The sequence below is a fragment of the Diabrotica virgifera genome, chromosome 9 (assembly GCF_917563875.1).
Source record: "Diabrotica virgifera virgifera chromosome 9, PGI_DIABVI_V3a".
Taxonomy (NCBI): Eukaryota; Metazoa; Arthropoda; class Insecta; order Coleoptera; family Chrysomelidae; genus Diabrotica; species Diabrotica virgifera.
Window position 1 is genome coordinate 62,835,357 of NC_065451.1, and position 22,870 is coordinate 62,858,226.

The 22,870-nt window shown below is 32.7% G+C and overlaps 1 protein-coding gene across 3 annotated transcripts in view; it reads left to right on the plus strand.

Moving 5' to 3' along the window:
* LOC114325177 (serine-rich adhesin for platelets-like) overlaps positions 1-22,870 on the plus strand; it is a 116,008-nt gene that overhangs the window by 36,771 nt on the left and 56,367 nt on the right. For all 3 annotated transcript variants that reach the window (XM_028273168.2, XM_050662922.1, XM_050662921.1), the window contains exon 7: positions 11,904-19,118. In XM_028273168.2, coding sequence (XP_028128969.2) covers positions 11,904-19,118 — 7,215 coding nt within the window. The remainder of the gene's footprint in view (positions 1-11,903; positions 19,119-22,870) is intronic.

Sequence of the window (22,870 nt, forward strand, 5' to 3'; positions counted from 1 at the left end):
ATTTCTCATAAACCTTTTCCTTGATTTAAGTCGGCTGATTCCTGGCGGTTCGTCAAACCCGTATAATTGGTGCCTTTCATCGAAAGTTTGCCTGAATTTCTCCACATATTGTGAGGCGCATCTACGGTCGTCTGGTGATGCGAATCCAGCTGCCCGGTACAGTAGGGGTAGAGGGGTAGGATTCATGCAACCGGTCATTATTCTACATGTTTACTTCAACGCCGTGGTGACTTGTTGGGCGTGTCTAGATCTACCCCAAACGGGACAAGCATATTCCCCTGTTGAGAAACATAAGGCCTCAGCTGTTGACTTTAAGACGTGGGGGTTCGCACTCCACTTGCTCCCTACAAGTTTCCGGAGAAGGTTGTTTCTCGTAGAAACCTTTTGTCTTGTGCTCTTACAGTGGAATTTATACGTTAGTGACCGGTCTAGTATCACTCCAAGATATCTGGACCTATCAGTATGTTCCAAGCGTTGTCCCTCCAAAGAAACATTCAGTTTTACATGCGCCAGATGGTTGTTGAGATGGAATGCACATACTTGGGTTTTTGTAGGGTTTGGTTTTAATGAGTTTTGTTTGTAGTAAGTTGACATCATGTTTAACGCCTCTTCCATTGTCGACTCCACTTGTGTGATTGTTTTCCCCTTTACGGCGATACCAAGGTCGTCAGCGTAAACAAAAGCGTGTAGATGTTAAATAGGGACGGCGCCAGAACGCTTCCTTGAGGTAGGCCATTTTTTGGGTTCTCCATCTGCTCTTTTTTCCATTTAGCACAACGTAGAAGCGTCTATTACACAATAGTGATCTAATGATATTTACCAGGTCATAGTCAAGCACAGTGTTATAGATCTTAGTTAGCAAGGTTCTGTGGTTTATGGTATCATAGGCCGCTGTGAGGTCTATCAAGGCTACTCCCACTATCTCTTTCTGTTCAAATCCCTCCTCTATGTACTCTGTTAGGTTCAGCACTTGGCCTGTGCATGATTTACCTGGTCTGAAGCCTGCTTGTTGTGGGATTCGTTTTGCATCTAATTTTTCCTGGATGCAGTTCAAATTGAGGCGTTCATACAATTTATACAAATGGCATAACAGAGATATCGGACGGTAGCTACCCGGTAGTTCAGGGTCTTTCCCAGGTTTCAGAAGGGCTACTACTTTTGATTTACGCCACAGTTTTGGAATCTGGTAGGTAGAGCGACATATGTTAAATAGATCGAGCACCCATTGTCTCGCTTTTTCCCTGAAGAGTTTTATATGCTCTGTTAGGATTTCGTCCACCCCAGGGGATTTTCTATTTCTCATAGAGTCAATACCATTTTTGAGCTTTTCGATGGTAAATGGGTTTTGCAAGAGAGTTGTTTCCTGGTCTTGAGTTCTTATAATCTTTGGCGTTTTGCAACGATGGTTTGCTTTGCTATTCAGAAGCAGTTGGTGGGCTATCTGATTTGGCGTTATTGCACATGGCCCTTTCATCTCTGTGGGATCACCATTAAGTTTTTTGATCATATTCCAAGAATGCTTACTACTGTGCGTCATATCCATTTTACTTAATGTCTCGCTTCGCCGTTCTTGTCTGGAGGCGCTTAGTATTTGCTGCAGTCTCTCCCCTATCTCTGCCGTAACTTCGCTGAATGGGTCTTTACTATATTCTTCGGTGTACTTTGTCATAATGTCTTTTACTTCGTCATTCAGACCATATATGTATTGTTGTTGATATCCTCTGGGTATATGTTTACATAAGGTTCGTTTTACAAGTATGATGAACGCATCATAGTTTTTGAGGATCGTGACTATGTTTTTCACTTGTGTTTCCAATTCATCAGTATGTTTTTTTCAGTTCGCTTTTTTGAAATTAAACCTTCGTTTTAAAGTGATTTTGGGAGCTTTAATAGCGCTATATACGATTATTCCCACGGGCCTATGTTGTGTCTTTGGTATAGGCTTATATACCCTTCTAACGCAACGGTCCTCTAAAGACATGCTGATGAAGGTGAGATCAGGGTTGTAACCTTTCTTCCATACTTTGCTCTGGAACGAATAGGGCAGTTTTTGGTTATGCAGCAGTGCCAGGTTGTTTTGTTCAGCCCACGATTCCACAAGATCTCTATTTTTATCAGTTGAAGCGTAGCCCCAATGAACATTATGATTATTAAAATCCCCGAGGTTGAATCTGATTTTTTGAGAAGCGAAATTTTTTGGAGGAAATTTACTGTAAGAGATACACCTGTAGGAATAATTAAAAATATCTAAAATATCTACCAGAACACCACAATAGAAGTAAGATTATAAAAAGAACTAACTGACCAAATTGAAGCTGCCAATATGATAAGGCGGGGGGATTACCTGAGTCCTCTATGATTTAACCTGATAATGGATGAAATAATAAAAAAAAGAACTAAAAAGAAATACTAAATGGGAGAAACACAACTTAAAATAATCTGCTACGCAGACGATGCAATAATAATCTATCAAAGTGAAGATGATTTACAAATTAGGTATGCTGCACCAATTTAATATAGCCGCCAAAAAATTTAACATGTTAATTTCCCCAAAATAGACAAAATTTCCCCAAAAAATAAATCTATTTTTTCTCAAAAAAAAATAGACCAAATATATGGGTACAACAGTAAATCTACTAAGATGTAAATTAGAACTGGAGTTTCAGATAATATAACAAGTGATGGAGTTTACATATCTAGGCATCACAGTATCTAGCTACGAAAAGCTCGAAGCAGAAGTGGAAGATCAAGTGAATAGAGCAAACAGAGCCGCAGGTTGATTTAATGAAACAATATGAAAAAATCAAAATATCGAGAATTAAATGTGTGTGTGTCAGGGTGGTAGATGGCTTCGGACATAATCCATTAGCCACGGATTTGAGAATTAATTGGAAGGCAGAATTAAAAAAACAGTAATCAGACCAATAATAACATACGCGGCTGATACACCACCTGACAAAGGGAGGACAAAAAGAGTGTTAGAAATATCAGAGATGAAAACCCTTGGAAAATTTGTGGTAATACACTACGGTGCAGAGCTAGGAGTACAGATATGCAAACGGGGATGGAAAGTCTAGAAAAATAAGTACTGGGTAAGGAACAGAAAAGCAGAATGGAACGACCACATAAGCCCAATGACAAAAAATAGGGCAGTAAAGACAACGAGAGACGGTTCCCCAATAGGAACACGATCAGTGGGAAGACCACGAAAACTATGAAACGACAACTAAGTTCCTTGTTCTTTTGTCGACTTTTATCAGTGGTCTATATTTCCTTCGCTGTGTTTAGGTATAGCTTAATAAAATTTAAAAAAATCAAAACGTAATTCCGTACAGGTTGGAATGAATTTATATCAAAGTTTAGGTGAATAAGAAAGATATTTTCAAAAAAGTATCCAAATCGTATGAGGGGATCATTGTTCAAATAATTAAAAATGGGTCATTTTTGCACAATTTTTACTTTTTTAACTGCTGAGGTAATTTACATTTTAATGAAGGTCTTTAGGATTTTTTTCTACAAAGCTGAAGGATAAATCTTTTACCTAAGACTTTCGTAGTTAAATTTTACCCCCTATTTATTTAAATAATTATATATAAAATTTAAAAATCAAATTTGCAAAAAAATATTATTTGCGTTTTAAATAAGCACTATAAGTTATTTTATTTAATAGAAGAAGTTGCACTATATTACCAGTATTAGACAAAAAAAATTGGTTAAAAAATATTTAGTAATTTATGAGATATTTAATTTGTTTAATAATTGTTACTGTATTTTCAATCGCAAAAATGCAGTTGTTCCAAAAAAATATAAAAGAGAACATTTTTATGTATGTTTTCGACAAATGTATTGAATTTCAATTTCAATTTAACTCCCCTCTAAAATGGCGTTTGAAAATTGCTCTAATTTATTTATAATTTTTTTTTTAATCCGTCGCGTGGATTAAACATTTTGAAATGCTGTTCCAATAATCGGGTTCCTGGGTATTTTTCACTAACTAACAAATTTTTTTGTCGTTTTTTCTTCTTCTTCTTTTTTCTTACAGTAAAAATATAGTTATGCTTATAGAGGGGGTTTCACTAAGAATGTTCAATCTCTGAGTTGTAGATTCTAGACCTCAAAATATTAAGTTATAGCCAGAATCGCTTAAATAAAATATGGCTCCTTATTGAGTTACAAGGTGTTTTATTTAAAAATAAAAAAAATATATTTTTGCTCAGTATTTTAAAACTATACGTCGAGTATCCTTTTCATACATGGTAGAAAGTGTAAGTACTATACATCATATTAAATTATGTTAAATACAAGTTTCCGGCTATTACCAGAGGCGTACGACAGGGGACAGTAAATTGTTGACCCTTCCCAAATTCTACGTCACTGGTAAAATTGCCATTTTAGCCAGCGTTGCCAGAGTTGGTACAATTGTACCAATTTGATACAATTAGCCAATATTTGTACAAAAGTACAATTTAATCATTTCTGGTACATTTTCAAAATGTTGCCACCTAAACACTTTGACTATACGCTGTGAGCTCGTACGTAGAGGGGATATTTATAAATTCGCGAGCGCCAGTAGTGGCAAGTCTGTAAACGATTACCGGAAATTTGACATAAATGTCAAAGTGATTAATTTAAAATTAAAATTAAAAACATTAATTATAAAAAATATTAGTTGGTCAAAGCTGTGGTATATATTTTTACCTTAAATATACTTACGTTTTAAATACTGAATTTACGTTTTTTTAATGTTCCGTAATATGTTATTATAAATTAATCTATTAATCTTGGCGCCATCTACACGATAATTGTGAAAGTATTCGAAGTAAGAAATTAATATTTCATCAATAGAACGTCAAAATGATTAGCAAAATCTTAAAAAAATCTATTACAATTTAATAACTTTTTAGCGTTGTAAATATTAAGCGATAAAAATTAAATAATAAATTTAAAAATTACCGGTGAAAGTTGAATTAGTAATCCGCCAGGAGCGACACCAGCGAAGCTCAGAGCGCATACATCTATACATGTGGAATGTTCGTTTCTCATTAAATAGAAAATGCATCACTTATTAATAGTTTGTATAGTATGCAACTCACATCGCATGATATGAAATGCTTTGTAAACGTGTTCCACAAACAAGATAATTCAGTAAATTCAATATAACACTGTCTGACATGGTATATGAATATGAATAAGTATTATAAGTATGAAATAATTATAATATAGGTTTTTGTTCTAATTCAGTTAAGCCCTTTTTTTGTTTTACTATTAAAAAAAAGAATGTGTGTGTACTTTGTACGCACGTAAGAAGATATACTTCTATTATAATGTAATTTCAACGAAATAAATATACCTACTTAACAGTTACAATACAAAACATTAACAATATTTACCAAAAATTAACCAAAACTTAACAATGCCAAATATTAAAAAAAAAAAGAAAAAAGTATGAATCGTTCGGGATTTGAACCCGCAATCTCGCGATTTCTCGATCTTTGGTCCAATACTCTACCAACACGGCCATCAAGGCGCATGCTACTTACGTTTCAGATATAAATAATTATACATCGCGTTGACAAGTGAAATATAAAAATAGATGTTTTATTATTTTACGCCCAAGGAAGACAAATCCAAAGACACAAAATTATAATGAAAAACCTTTTAAACCACCTTTTTCAAATTGCGCAAGTTGTATTATTAATATTAATGTTAATAAATGAAATATAAACATTTTGACGTTTCACAATTTGACAATTCACTTTTAACTGCAGTGGCTTAAAAATTTTAAAGCACTAGTGCCTTAAAGTAGCATTTTTAACGCTCCTATGGAGTCCTAAAAATTGCATTTTTAACACGTTTGTAGAAAAATATATTTAAAAACACTAATATATCCTTTCCACACCTTTTCTGGACTGATACATACATAAATTAAAACATTTAGTAACTAACTCCATACTGCCTGTGTGCGCATGCGCGCAGATTAATAAAATTTCACCCTCAATGAAATCGCGCCTAAAGAAGTATAACTTCAAAAATATTCATTTCAGACCAACATGTTTTTATTTAGATTTTAGCACAATTTTTAGATTCTCCAATACTCTCTATGCAAATAACATCCTCTGTACTCGTAAAGATAAAGTCATTAATTTTCGAGATATTTGAAGTTAAACATGTAACGGCACAATTATTTAGTTATTTTGGTTAATTTATTGTGCATCTTAATTTTTAGTTTCAAATATCTCGAAAACTAATGATTTTATCGTTAAGAATGAATAATATACTCTTCAGTCTTAACGATTAAATCATTAGCTTTCGAGATGTTTGAAATTAAAAATTAAGCGGCCCAAAAGATTAATCAAAATAACTGTACCGTTACATGTTTAACTTCAATATCTCGAAAACTAATGACTTTATCGTTACGAGTGAAGAGTAAGTTATTTACATAAAGAGTATTGGAGAATCTAAAAATTGCGCTAAAATGGCAATTTCGCCAGTGACGTAGAATTTGGGAAGGGTCAACCATTTGCTTTCCCCTGTCGTACGCCTCTGGTAATAGCCGGAAACCTGTATTTAACATAATTTCATAGAGTGTATAGTACCTACACTTTCTACCAAGTATGAAAAGGATAAGTCGGATAGGTTTAAAATACTGAGCACAAATAATCTTTAAATTTTTAAATAAAACACCCTGTAACTCAATAAGGAGCCATATTTTATTTAAGTCGTCTTGGTTAAATCTTAATATTTTGAGGTCTAGAATCGACAACTCAGAGATTGGACATTCTTAATGAAACCCCCTCTATAAGCAAAACTATATCTTTTTCTATAAGGAAAAAAAAGAAGAAGAAAAAACGACAAAAAAATTTGTTAATTAGTGAAAAATTCCCAGGAACCCAATTATCGATACAGCATTTCAAAATGTGTAATCCCCTGACGTTATTAAAAAACAAATTATAAACAAATTAGAACAATTTTCAAATGTCATTTTAGAGGGGAGTTAAATTAAAATTTAAATATATCAGTACATTTATTGAAAACACATACAAAAATAAAAGTAATGAGATTTTAGTTAGGTTTATATTCTTTTGGTAACAACCGCGTTTTTGCAAATGAAAATATAGTAACATTTAATAAACAAATGAAATATCTCATAAATTATTAAATATTTAAAAAAAAATTTTGCTTAATACTGGTAACATGTCGCAACTTCTCCTATTAAATAAAATAATTTATATTGCTTACTTAAAACGCAAAGAATATTTTTTTGCAAATTTGATTTTTAAATTTTATACAGGGTGTCCAGAAACTCTACCGACAAACGAAGACAGGAGATTCCTCAGGTAAATTTAAGATAATTTAACCCAATTCACTTAGGCCGAAAATGCTTCTTAAGGGAGCTAAAGCTCTTTGAAGATGGCGTCTTGTAATTAGTTTTTCTTAAATACCTCCAGAACGCTTCTATTTAGAAAAACACAAATTGGTACGCGTATTTATCTTCAAGATATGAATCTAATCCATACATTGCAAATTTCTAGTACCTACCGATTATAAGCGTCCGTTTTGGGTAGGGCAACGGTTATTTTATCGCATAACTTTTTTATCTTTAACTTTTATGCATTTCTGACACTGGATTATTAAATTGTGAAGTATTCTAGTACTAAAAGGTACTCTTGTTTTAAATCGGTAGGACACACCGTTTTCTAGAAAAATCGATTTGAAAATTTTTCACTTTCTGAATTACAAAAAAAAATTTCAAAAAAAAACTGTTTAGAAAGACAAAAACTGGTACATTTATTTATATTCCTGAGATAAATCGATTTCATTAATTGCGAATTTCTAGTACTGGTCATAGACGTCCGTTTTGGGTAGGTCAACAGTTATTTTATAGCATAATGTTTTTGTCTTGAATTTTCGAGCATTTTTGACATTAGATTATTAAATTATGAGGTATTCGAGTACTAAAAGTTACTCTTACTTTATGTTGGTAAAATACTTCGTTTTTTGTTGAGAAATTCTTTCAATTTTTTTTCAAATTCCAAAAACGAAAAACTTTCAAATCGATTTTTCTAGAAAACGGTGCATCCTACCGACTTAAAAAGCAAGAGTACCTTTTAGTACTAGAATACCTCACAATTTAATAATCCAGTGTCAAAAATGCATAAAAGTTAAGGACCAAAAAGTTATACGATAAAATACCCGTTGCTCTACCCAAAACGGGCGCCTATGACCGGTACTAGAAATTTGCAATCGATGGAATCGATTCATCTCTGAAAAGTAAATAGGCATACCAATTTTCGTTTTTCTAAATAGAAGTCTTCTGGTGGTATTTAAGAAAAACTAATTTCATGACGCCATCTTCAAAGAGCTCTAGCTCCCTTCAGAAGCATTTTCGAACTAGGTAAATTGGGTTAAATTGTCTTAAAATTATCTGAGGAATCTCCTGTCTTCGTTTGTCGGTAGAGTTTCTGGACACCCTGTATATAATTATTTAAGTAAATAGGGGGTCAAAGTTAATTTACTAAGTCTTAGGTGAAAGATTTGTCCTTCAGCTTTGTAGAAAAAAGCCCTAAAGATCTTCATTAAAATGTAAATTGCCTCAGTAGTTAAGAAAGTAACTATTGTGCAAAAATGACCCCTTTTTAATTATTTGAACAATGATCCCCTTATATGATTTGGATAATTTGTTGAAAATATCTTTTGTATTCACTTAAACTTTGATATAAAATTTGTTCCAACCTGTACGAATTTACATTTTGATTTACATGTAGTGTAATTTTATTTTACTAGACTAGTAGGTATCTAAATACTTTAATCTGTATCTTCTATACATAATGAAGTTCTTTAATTTTTAGTATGATCTGGTGTACTGTAATTTTTCCAGATACCTGCTTCCTGCTTTCTCCTCTGGTTACTGGTATACTTCGAGTTTATGTGTATGCTTTGTTTGGCAGTAAATGGTTGACTTCAATTAGTGAGGTCGTAAATATTATTAAATTTATCTGACCTGGCCCATTGTTAAGACCCACCCGGAGCGATAAGCAACCGAGGTAGATAGAGTTGGTCGTTTGACAATTAACACTAACTAGACGGTACTCCTATAATAAAGCAAAGAATCCACAAAATTTGCAATAATTACGACAACAAAAACAAAAAAACGGATGTAAAATATTTTGCTTTGCCTTATATACCCGAAATTAATGTTTTCAAATGAGTTTTAAAATAAATTAAATCTATTTTAATTGCTAAGATTATAGAAAAACAAACATTCAGACATATTTAAATTTTACCTGAAACCGGGCCTTTTATACTATTGAAGTACTAGTACAAGTATTGACCATTGAAGACAACCATTTACTGCTAAACGTACCATAAATCTTTTGATTATTATCTTAGGTAATAGTTGCATTTGCACATGCAATTGATTCATGTACATAATATATTGTATGTCTTTTTTCTATGTATTGGCTCGATCATCACCTTATTCTAATTATCCGGGAACTTCAGTTTGGGAAGACATTTGCTAAATATAATTTTAAGCTATTTGAGTAGTTTATAATTATTAAGTTTCAATCGTTCGATGAGACACTCTCTTTACCAGGTGCTTTATATTTTTAAGCATGTCTTCTTATTTTATAATACGAGTACCTATATTAGGCTATTGATTATGTACTATAGAAAGGAACTACAACGTTAACGGGGTTTTATTATTAACTTAATTGCATTAGGGTGAGTTCTATGCACTTTTGGTACAAACATGTCTACATAAAAATTGTTCCTGGTTAAATTTTCTATCTAAATATAACTTTTTAAAGTCAAAGATACTTTTTTTTACAAAAATATATTCAAAAAAAAGCACAAAGAAACCAAAAAGAAAGAAATTTTGTTTTTTGTCCCATAACTTTTGTCCACGGGGATATAGGTATAGACATTGCTTCACAGAAAAAAAACTTACATGGTTTGTATTTAAAATGATATTTCGTAAAGGTCATTAGGATTTAAGGTTTTCGAAATATGATTTTTCAAAGTTCGCCACTCACAGCAATTTTGTGCAATTTTCCTTGTTATTTCGCAAATATTGTTCTGTAACTTTTTTCTACGTAGCTTTAGGCATATGCAATGGTACATGTAAAAGCAATAGAAATCAATTACCTTTAAAATGATCTACTGTGTAATGTTGTACGACTTCTTTTAAAGAGGTTATCTTTTTCAAGACTTAATACTTTTAACGAGTTTTTATATTTTTCACGATTATTTTTTAAATTTCCCATTATAACTTTTTTTTTCTTCATTTAGGTATATATTATATAATAAAAAAAAGTTTATTCTGTTTACTTTAAAATGGTGTATTATAAAAAATTCTAGGATTATTTTTGAATAAGGTATGCTTTTTCAAAATTTAATAAGTACTTGCAACGATTTTTGATTTTAGGATTATTGTTTAAATTCCTCATTATAACTTTTTTATGTGATTGTGTGTTATGATTGAATCTTATTTTTTATAGGTAATACTTTGGATCCAATTGACTCGGCCGGGCAAACTTCAAAATATGGATTAATTCCAATATTTACTGTCAAAGCTCCTGCACCACAAGCTTCGCTTGAAAAAAATAGCATGTAAATGTACCAAAGGATGTACAAAAAACTGCGGTTGTAGGAAGATAGGAATTAGTTGTTCAATATTCTGCAAAGGGTGCATGTGCATGGGTACTAATTGTGGGAACTGTGTACTAAGATAACTGAGGTGTCAGAGGAAGATATTGGAGCTAATGCTAACGAAGAGATGGACTTTGATTTTGAAAATTTTTTTAAATGTCAACGTTTAAATAATTTTAACTGAAGTGATGTTTTCTAAGACTAATGTTTATATAATTTTTGTAAAATCACTCGGTTTCCATTACATATTTAAGTATAGATGATACACCATTTTAAAGAACAGAAAGTAAGCCCTCTTTATTGAGCAATATATGGTACATTCATGTACAAGAAAAAAAAAGTTATAATGAGAAATTTCAACAGTAATCGTAAAAAATGTAAAAAATAATATTATTTTTATATTAGGTATTATATAATATATAATATATAATATAATATTATATTATATACAATATATATAATATATTATATAATAATATTATTTTATTTTTATATTATATTATAAAAAACCGTTAAAAGTATAGGAAATTTGAAAAACCATAATCTCTTTAAAAAAAGTCGTACAACGTTATACAGTAGACCATTTTAAAGTTATTTGATTTCTAGTCCTATTACGTGTATTATTGCATATAACTAAAGTTACGTAGAAGAAAGTTACAGAACAATATTTGCGAAATAACAAGGAAAATTGGCCAAAATTGCTGTGAGTGGCGAATTTTGAAAAATCATATTTCGAAAACTATAAATCCTAATTACCTCTACTAAACAATATTTTAAAGAAGAAATATGTAGGTTTTTTTTTCTGTAAAGCAATATCTATACCTATAATCCTCGTGGACAAAAGTTATGGGACAAAAAAAAAATATTTCTTTTGGGTTTCTTTGTGCTTTTTCTTTTGAATATATTTTTGTAGAAAAAAGTATCACTGACTTTAAAAAGTGATATTTAGATAGGAAATTTAACCAGGAACAATTTGTATGTAGACATGTTTGTACCAAAAGTGCATAGAACTCACGCTAATGTAACATGTGCCCAGGGACTTATTTACCCATTTCTCAAAAACGCACCCCTTTAAATGGTAGCACTCCGCGGTTTTTTCATATATAGATGTCCATTGACCATATGAAATAATAAAACCCCGTTAACGTTGTAGTTCCTTTTATCTATCTTATTTTGAATATAATTTTAGCCTATATGGTCATATGACATATTTCTACTTCACTTAATATTTACTAATATTTTTTGTTTCTTAGAGTCAGAGTTTAAAACTACATATACAAATGAAAAATTCGGAGAACTGTCAACAAAAAACAATCAAACTATGGAAACAACAACATACGATTATAATTATCAAAACAGGACAATTACAAAAGTTTCTAAAACAGAAGAAGAATCAACAACTTCGACATCGTTAAGAAGTGTTTTAAAAACTATTAGTTCCTCTTCTAGTATTTCAGATGAAACAGAATCAATACCACTAGTCCAAAAGACGTCTACATTTAGCAAAGGTTTTGAAGGACTAACAGAAGCTCTAACCCTACGCATAAAACAAGAAGAAGATCAAAATGCTACCACAAAACGGACAACCAAAACTAATTTAGAAGAATCTTCAAAGCCAAATATTGCTACTAAGATGACAACAAAATTGAAAATTTCAGATGAGAAAAAGTACTCATCTCAAAGTAGCAGGACGTCAAAATTTGATACTCAAATTAAAACAACTACAGCTGAAAAAACCAAGATTTCAAACCAATTTTATTCAAAGTTTTCGAAACTTCGATCCAGTACTTCAAGTCTGAAAAATCAAGGAATCGCTGTAACAAAACCATCGCTTCATGAAAAAACGATATCACCAATAACTAAGATGGAAACAACTACACAGTCACAAAAATGGTTACATTCATCAGTTATAGGCAACGTTAGCACAGAAACAGTATCCAGAAAGTATCAAACTAAACCAAAAATAGTACCAGTAATTCAGGAATATACTGATGTCAAAAAGGAAACGTTAAAATCGAGCAGAGAGGAAAAGATGTACGATACTTCACCAATTTTAAGATTATTAACTACATCAAAAACATCTGACAGGTTATTTACTATGTCACAACCTAACTTGTTAAATAAATATAAACCAAGTACTGAAAAAATATTAGAAGACCTACTAACCACCAAAAACATATCAGCTGTTACTGCTACCACACAACTATTATTAATTTTTACCAAAGAACAAGAAAATACAACAACTTTAAGAGAAACTGAAAGGTTACCCACAGATAAACGGAAAACCACTATAGAGAAGAAGGCTAGACAAAAAACTAAAACTAAATTTATACCAGAAGCAGAAATAGAAACGGCAAAATTACTAACTACACCTTTACTTGAATGTGAAGAGTGTCCTAAATCCGTAATAATAGAAACAGACAATGGAAAAAGATTTTTCACAGCATCATCTTTAAGTGCTCAAAAACTAACAAAAATTACTCATAAAGACAAAGAGACGAAAAAGATAACATCTGGTTTACCTCATATTTCTGATCTCCAGATTAGTAAAAAGCTCCAAGTTAGTACTCAAGCACCTAAGTTAACGCCTGCAATACCTACGACAGTTCAGCAGATACACGAATATGTGTCAAGAAATCATAAGCAAACAATAGAGGAAGTACCAACAATATCTGCCCTAACTACAGCTTCAACTAGTGTGAGCTTCCCAGCAAACATTGTACAAACACCTAAAATTGAAACTGAAAATGTTTTCTCAGAAACAACAAAAACAAAAACTTTTGAAGAAACTGAAATAAGCTTTATTCAAAATGGAACAAGCAACTTGATACAAAAGTCGTCAGTGATAGTTCCATCATTGACTCCAATCAGAACAACAGAGTATCAAAACGTAACAATTTCTAACATTGAAACTAAAACCAGTGCAACTTCAACATCTGAAACTATTCAAGAATATTTTAATAACTTATTATCAACAGAAATATTAGTACAACACGAAACTGAACAAAATACAACTGAAATATATAAAAATACCACGCAAACCACAGAAACAACAGAAACACAAAAAGTTTCAGAAACAAAAATGTTAGAAATACTGAAAACGCCAGAAACCCTAGAAATATCAGAAGCAACACAAGCACAAGAACAGCTTGGAATACTAAAAATGTCAGAAGCACTAGAGATGACCCAAACACCAGAAACAACAAATACACTGGAATCATCAGAAACAAAAGGTACACAAGGAATATCGGAAGCATCGGAAATACCCGTAAAGCGGTACACACTTAAAATAGCAAAAACGACAGAATCAGCAGAAACTTCGCAAATACCAGAAGTTTTAATAACAATAGAAGCACCACAAACATCAGAAATAACAAAAATTAAAGAAATACCTAAAGCATTACAAACGCCAGAAACATTAAAAGCAGTCACGCATGTAAGAGCAAAGACACAAAAAACACGAAAAACGACGAAAGCTTCAGAAATATTAGAAAAAGCTAAAACACTGAAAGAAATAAAAACAACAGGTGTACCTGAAATATCGCAATCGCCACCAACATTGGAAATCACCGAAATAAGGAAAACTCTAGAATCACCAGAGACTACAGAAATAGAGAAAATAGAAACCATAGCACCACTGGAAATAACAAGTAAATCAGAGAAAACCACACAAGAAAAATCAAAAGCAACAGAAATGTCACAAACATCAGAAACGCTAGAAATATCAGAAATAACACAACTATCAGAAGAACTAGAAATTACCGAAACCCAAGAAAAAACAGAAACAAAAGAATCAGAAATACAAAAACCGTCAGAAATATCTGCAACACCTGAAGCTCCAGAATTTACTGTAAAATCAAATACAATAACAATAAACAAAGACACACCAGAAACCGCAGACACACCTGAAATTTCAGAGCTACCAGAAACATTAGAAACGGGAGAAACAGAATTATCAGAAACAGAAGAAGCAGAAGAAATATCAGAAGCTTCCGAAATATCAGTAAAGCCACAAACGCAAAAAATGCCGGAAACAACAGAAATACTTGAAATACTAGCATCATCAGAAACACTAGAAACATCGGAGATCCCAGAAGTTCTAGTAACATTAGAAATACCACAAACATCAGAGAGATTAAAAGCAGCAATAACACAAACAATACAAGAAACAACAAAAGCTTCAGACATATCCGAAAGAGCTAAAACACTTAAAAAATTAACAAAAATTTCAGGTGTAACTGAAATATCCCAATCGGAAGAAACATTTAAAATCGCAGAAATAATGGAAACGCCAGAAACATCGGAAACCACAGGAATACCGGAAATGTTAGAAACATCAGAAACACTGGAAATAACAAATAAATCAGAATCAGCTACACAAGAAGGATCAGCACCAACACGAATACTACAAACATCAGAAACGCTAAAGATATTACAGCTAACACAAATATCACAGGTAGCCGAAATAACGGAAACACCAAGAACAACAGAAACAAAAGAATTAGTAGTATCAGAAATACAAAAGATATTAGAACTATCTGAAACATCACAAGCTCCAGAAATTACTGTAAAATACAATACAATAAAAATATCAGAAACATCAAAAACGTCAGAAGCAACAGAAAAAAACAAAACACAATCAACAAATATACAAGAAATGTTAGAAATATCTGAATCACTGGAACCTCCAAAAATTACTGTAAAACCAAACATAATAGAGATGGAAACATCACAAACTGCAGAAACACCTGAAATATTAGAATTTTCAAAAATATTGGAAAACAAAGAAACAAAAAAAATGCAAAGAACATCAGAAGCATCCGAAATATCACCTGAAATATTAACATCATCAGAAACACTAGAAATCTCAGAAATACCAGAAATTCTAGTAACATTAGAAGTACCCGAAGTACAAACACCAGAAATGCAAAACGTACAAGTAACATCAAAGACTCAAGATACAACAAAAGCTACAGAAATATCAGAAAGAGCTAAAACATCAAACAAAATAGCAAGAACATCGGGTGTACCTGAAATATTACAATCTCCAGAAACGCCGGAAATCACGGAAATGCTGGAAATGTTAGAATCAACAGAAACCACAGATATACCGGAAATGCCAGAAACACCAGAAATACTGGAAATGACCAATAAATCAGGAACCACACAAGAAGAATCAGAAGTAACAGAAATACTACAAGTATCAGAAATACTAGAAATAACGGAAACAGTAAAAATAAAAGAATCAGGATTACCAGAAATAGAAGAATCATCAACAATATTTGAAACACCGGAAGCTCCAGAAATTACTGCAAAACCAAGTACAATAGAAATAGAAACATCAGAAACTGCTGAAATACCTGAAATAACAGAATTTTCAGATATATTAGAGACTGCAGAAACAGAAGAAATGCAAGGAACATCAGAAGTATCCAAAATATTAGTAAATCTACAAACACTAAAAATGGCGGAAGCAACAGAAATACCTGAAATATTTACATCATCAGAAACACTAGAAACCTCGGAAATACCAGAAATTCTAGTAACATTAGAAGTACCACAAACAATAGAAACGCAAATCATACAGGAAACATCAAGACCTCAAGAAACAACAAATGCTTCAGAAATATCAGAAAGAGTTAAAACATTAAATAAAATAACAAAAACATCAAGTGTAACTAAAATGTCACAATCTCCAGAAACGTTGGAAATAGCTCAAATAACGGAAATTCAAGAAACACCAGAAACTACAGAAATACTGGAAATACTAGAAACATCAGAAATACTGGCAATAACAAATAGATCAGAAAAAACCACACAAGAAAAATCAAAAGTAACAGAAGTATTTCGAACATCAAAAGTACTAAAAATAATGAAAACGCCAGAAACAACAGAAACAAAAGAATTAAAATTATCAAAAACACATGAAACGTCAGGAATATCAGAGGCAACAGAAATTACTGTAAATCCGAATACAATAAAAGTAGCAGAATCCTCAGAAACTGCACAAACACCGGAAATATCAGAAGTACCAAATATATTAAAAACCACCGAAACACAAGAAAAGCTGCAAGGACTAGAACTAACAAAAACATCAAAACTACCACAAATAAAATCTACAGCAGAAGTATTAGAAACACCACAAACAACTGAGACACTAAAAATACCAGAAACAACAAAATCCATAAAAATTCCAGTAACACTAAATACACAAGAATCACCGGAAACACAGAATATACAAAAAACATCGGAAGTACCAGAAACACCACAGACACAGACAAAAATAACACAAACGTTAAAAACACTTGAAATATCAGAATCACCAGAAACACAAGAAACATCAGAGGCATCTAAGGCGCCGAAAACAGTAGAAATACCAATAAAGATATACACACCTAAAATAACAGAAACATCGGAAACATTAGAACCATTAGAAACATCAGAAATGTCAGAAACGTTAGAAACAACAAAAACAACAGAAGGAACAGAAACGTCAGAAACATCAGAAATAGCAAAACCATTAGAAATATTGGAAATATTAGACACACTGGAACCATCAGAATCATCAGAAAATTCAGAATCATTAGAAACTTCAGAAATATCGGATCAATCAGAATCTTCAGAAATATTACAACCCTCAGACACATTAGGACTATCAGAAACATTAGAACTATCGGAAACATTAGAACCATTAGAACCATTAGGAACATCAGCAATATCAAAAACATCAGAAATATCAGAAACAACAGAAATATTAGTATCATTCGAAATATTAGAACCATCAGACACAGAATCGTCATTAGAAACATCAGAACCATCAGAAAAATTAGAAACAACAAATACGTCAGAAAAATCAGAAACATCAGAAATATTAGAACCATTAGATACATTAGAACCATCAGAAACATTAGAAACAGAAACATCAGAAACATCACAAACATCAGAAGCATCAGAAACATCAGAAATATTAAAATCATTCGAAGTGATAGAACCATCAGACACAGAACCATCAGAAACATTAGAAACATCAGAACCATCAGAACCATCAGAAAAATCAGAAACAACAAAAACGTCAGAAAAATCAGAAACTTCAGAATCCTCAGAAACATTAGAACCGTCAGACACATTAGAAACATCAGAAACATTAGAACCATTAGAACCATCAGAAACATCAGAACTACCAAAAACATCAGAAACATCACAAACATTTGAATTATTCGAAATATTAGAACCATCAGACACAGAACCAACAGAAATGTCAGATACAGAAACATTAGAACCATCAGAAATATTAGAACTATTAGAACCATCAGAAATATCAGAAATATTAGAAATATCAGAAACGTCAGAAACATCAGAAATAGCAAAATCATTAGAAATATTTGAAATATCAGACACAATGGAACCATCAGAATCATCAGAAAATTCAGAAATAACAGAAATTTCAGAAATATCGGAAATATCAGCATCTTCAGAAATGTTACAACCCTCAGACACATTAGGACTATCAGAAACATTAGAACCATCGGAAACATTAGAATCATTAGAACCATTAGGAACATCAACAACATCAGAAACATCAAAAATATCAGAAACAACAGAAATATTAGTATCATTCGAAATATTAGAACCATCAGACACAGAATCATCATTAGAAACATCAGAAACATCAGAAAAATTAAAAACAACAAATACGTCAGAAATATCAGAAACATCAGAAATATTAGAACCATTAGACACATTAGACCAATCAGAAACATTAGAAACAGAAACATCAAAAACATCAGAAGCATCAGAAGCATCAGAAACATCAGAAATATTAAAATCATTCGAAGTGATAGAACCATCAGACACAGAACCATCAGAAACATTAGAACCATCAGAACCATCAGAACCATCAGAAAAATCAGAAACAACAAAAACGTCAGAAAAATCAGAAACATCAGAATCCTCACAAACATTAGAACCGTCAGACACATTAGAAACATCAGAAACATTAGAACCATTAGAACCATCAGAAATATCAGAACTACCAGAAACATCACAAACAACAAAAATGTCAGAAATATCAGAAACATCAGAAATATCAGAAACATCAGAAACATCGCAAACATTTGAATTATTCGAAATATTAGAACCATCAGACACAGAACCAACAGAAACGTCAGATACAGAAACATGGGAAACGATAAAAGCACAAGAAATGTCAGAAATACCAGAAACATCACAAACACTAGAAATACTAGAAACATATGAAATACCAGGAGCGCAGGTAACATTAGGATCATCAAAAATGCAAGAAAATGAAGGTATATCAGAAGCCCCAGAAAAATTAGGAGCTACAGATGGTCACGAAAAAAAATTGATAGTTAAAATATCAGAAACATCAGAGGCACTAGAAAGTTCCATAACTTCTTCCGAAGGAGCATATATTAGTAGCGTACACTCCGGAAAAATTGAGCTTACAGGTAATACTTTGCAAGCATTAATATAATATAGGTTAGGTTACATTTTAATCAAAGGGGGTATTATAGTACTTCCACCTTCTTAGTTTTCGCCATTCGGTATCAAAGTGTCTATAGTATGTGTCACCTTAACTTTTCAATACACGAAAGAGTATAGACCAGGGTCGATAATCTTTCGAGACAAAAAAATAGTAGCAGGATGAAAATAATTGGAAAATAAGAGACATAAAAGAAATAAAAAAAACAATAATTTATGGGCCATCTGGACTGGGGAAGAGGAAAAGAGTGGGTTTTTAAGGGTAAAAAACCGTTTATCACATTTTCAGTTAAACCTAAAAGTTCTTCTTCCTCTTTTCGTATAGATATGAACCCGCCTGTTTTTTTACTGGGCCTCCAGTAAGTTGTCTTTCCATCGTTTTCGTGGTCTTCCCACTGATCGTCTTACTATTGGGGAAATGTCTCTTGCCGTCCTTACTGCTCTATATTTGTTGTCATTTGGCTTGTGTGGTAATTCAATTCTACTTTTCTGTTTCTTACCAAGGTATTAATATTCTCCACCTTGCATCTCTGTCGTATATAATGTATTTCTAGGTGTTTTACTATCGACGTTTATTCATCCCATCTCATCAGGTCGTGTTTCTGCCGCATACGTATGTCATTATTGGTCTGATGACTGTTTTGTAAATTATTCTGGCTTTCATTTTTTTCCCATATTTTTATTTCTCGATATTGTGTCATTCAGGCAACCTTCGGCTCTGTTTGCTCTATTCACTTGATTTTCCACTTTTGTTTCGTGCTTTCTGTAGCTAGATAGTGTGATGCCTAGATATTTAAACTCTATGTCTTGTTCTTTTATCTTGTATGTGGACTTGCATTCAGGCAACAGGCTCTATACATACGGTGGAGTAGGTTTCTTAATCAACAAGAAGAGAAAATCACAAATTCAAATAATTGACAGCATCTCAGACAGGGTTATATACATGATTTTAAAACTAAATCCAAAAACCAAATAAAAGATTTTGCAAGTTTATGCTCCAACTGAAAAGGCAACTGATGAAGAAATAAATACTTTTTACGAAGATCTTAAAAAAGCTATAGACACAAACAGAGAATCCAAAATAATAATAATGGGAGATTTTAACGCCAAAATTGGAAGTAAGATTGAAGAATCTGAAAGCAAGATTGGAAATTTTGGATTCGGCACAAGAAACACAAGGGGAGAAAAACTTATGGAATTCCTGGAACAAGAAAACATGTATGTTATGAATACCTTCTACAAAAAAAGAAACCAAACAGAAAGTGGACATGGGTTGCACCTAACGGAACCACCAAAAATGAAATAGACTATTTTCTCTCAAACAACAAAAGAATATTTGAAGACGTAACAACAATCAACAACGTAACAACGGGTAGTGACCATCGTATAGTTAGAGCAAAAATAAATATTAACATGAAAGAAGAGAGAAAAAGAATATTTAAAAAAAACGCGAATAGATGCCTTTAAAGTAAAAACAAATGAAGAGCAATTCCGAGAGGTGTTAGCGGATAAGTTCAAATATGATCCTTCACATAATCAAGATGAAAATGACGAAAGTAACAAAAATATCAATAAGAACCTTGTCGAAGCCGGACTACAGGTCGCAAAGAAAACAATTACGAAAGAAGACAAAATAAGCAACGAAACTAAACAACTAATGACGGAAAGACGATAACTACTAACGCAAAACAAACGCCATACTCAAGAATACATAGAACTTAATAAAACAATTAGAAAAGAACTAAAACGCGACTTACAAAAATGGAACGAGAACTTAATAGAGCGAGTCATTGAAAACAACAGAGGCTTAAAATGTCTACGACCCGCACTGGGTGTTCAAAAAATCATCAAAATTAAAGACGCAAATAGTAAGGAAGAGAAGGACAAATATAAGATAACAAAAATAGTCGAAGACTTCTACAATAGCTTGTACAGCTCGCAAAGCCAGCCTAATGAATCAACAAAGGAGAACGTCAAAAGAAAAATAAAAAACGTGGGATCAGAAGTACTACCAAATATAAAGGGATACGAAATATAAAGAGCTTTAAAAGAACTAAAAAATAATAAAGCTCCAGGGCAGGACGGTATAATTGCCGAGCTCTTAAAAACAAGCAAAACAGTAACAATCCCTATACTAAGAGAGCTATTTAATAAATGTCTCAATAATAGCAAGATCCCTAAAGACTGGAACGAAAGTCTAGTAATACTTTTACACAAAAAAGGGGACAAATGTGACCTACAGAATTATAGACCGATATCGTTGCTCAGTCAAGTATACAAACTATTCATGAGAATTATTAACAACAGGTTGACCTACAAAATGGACAATTACCAACCAGTGGAACCAGTGGCTTCCGCAAAGGATATAGTACATCAGACCATCTGCTGACAATGAGAACATTGATAGAGAAGGCAAATGAATACCAACTACCCGTATTTCTTGCCTTCGTAGACTATGAAAAGGCGTTTGATAGTATCGAGATGTGGGCCATAGAACAAGCTATTAATAATTGTAGAATAGATTCGAGATATAGACAACTAATACATAATATATATGAAAATGCAACTATGATAGTACAACTAGACGAAAATACAAATCCCATCCCTATTAAGAGAGGCGTGAGACAAGGAGACGTAATATCGCCAAAGCTTTTCAACCTAGCACTAGAAGACGTCTTCAAAACGACAGATTGGTCAACCTATGGCAGTAACGTTAATGGCAAGAAGCTAAACCACCTCAGATTCGCTGACGACATTGTGATTATAGCGAGCTCATTCGAGGAACTGCAAATTATGATAGAGGAACTCGCAGGCAGCTCCTAATACGTCGGCCTAAAATGAATATAAGAAAAACAAAAATTATTACAAACACAGATGACCCCAGACCTACAACTATAAATGGCAGTGAGATAGAAAAAGTCCAGGAATATATATACCTAGGCCAAATCCTGAAATTTGACAAAGAAAACCAAAGTGCGGAAATAAATAGGAGAGCAAGACTAGCATGGGCAGGATTTGGAAACCTTGGTTGGATACTTAAGAACCGCAAAATACCTCAATATTTGAGGACCAAAGTGTTCAACCAGTGCATCCTTCCTATCATGACATACGGGTGTCAAAACTGGACCCTAACCAAGGCAAATATGAATAAACTAGCCACAACAGAAAGAGCTATGGAAAGAGCAACGTTAGGTATATGACTGACAGATAAAAAGAGGAACGACTGGGTAAGATCAAAAACAAAAGTCGAGGACATAACAACAAAAGTTGCCAAACTTAAATGGAGCTTCGCAGGCCACACTGTTAGACAAAAAGACCAACGTTGGAATGCAACGATACAAAATTGGAGACCTTACCAAAGTAAACGACCGAGAGGAAGACCACATATGAGATGGGTTGATGATATTAAAAGAGTAGCCGGAACGAATTGCAATTATGTTGCTCAAGATAGAGACCGATGGAAGGAGTTGGGAGAGGCCTATGTCCAAACGTGGACTATAGAAGGCTAAAAAGAAGAAGAAGAAGAAGTCTTGTTCTTTTATCTGACCCTCCAGATCTAATTTATATCTTAGTAGATTTGCTGTTATACCCATACATTTGGTCTTTTTTGTGGAAAATAATGTGTTAAATTTTCAAGCGGTTAAATTAAATTGGGGCAGCATACGTTCTACATCGTCTTAACTTTGGGAGATAAGTATTGCGTTGTCTGCATAGCAGA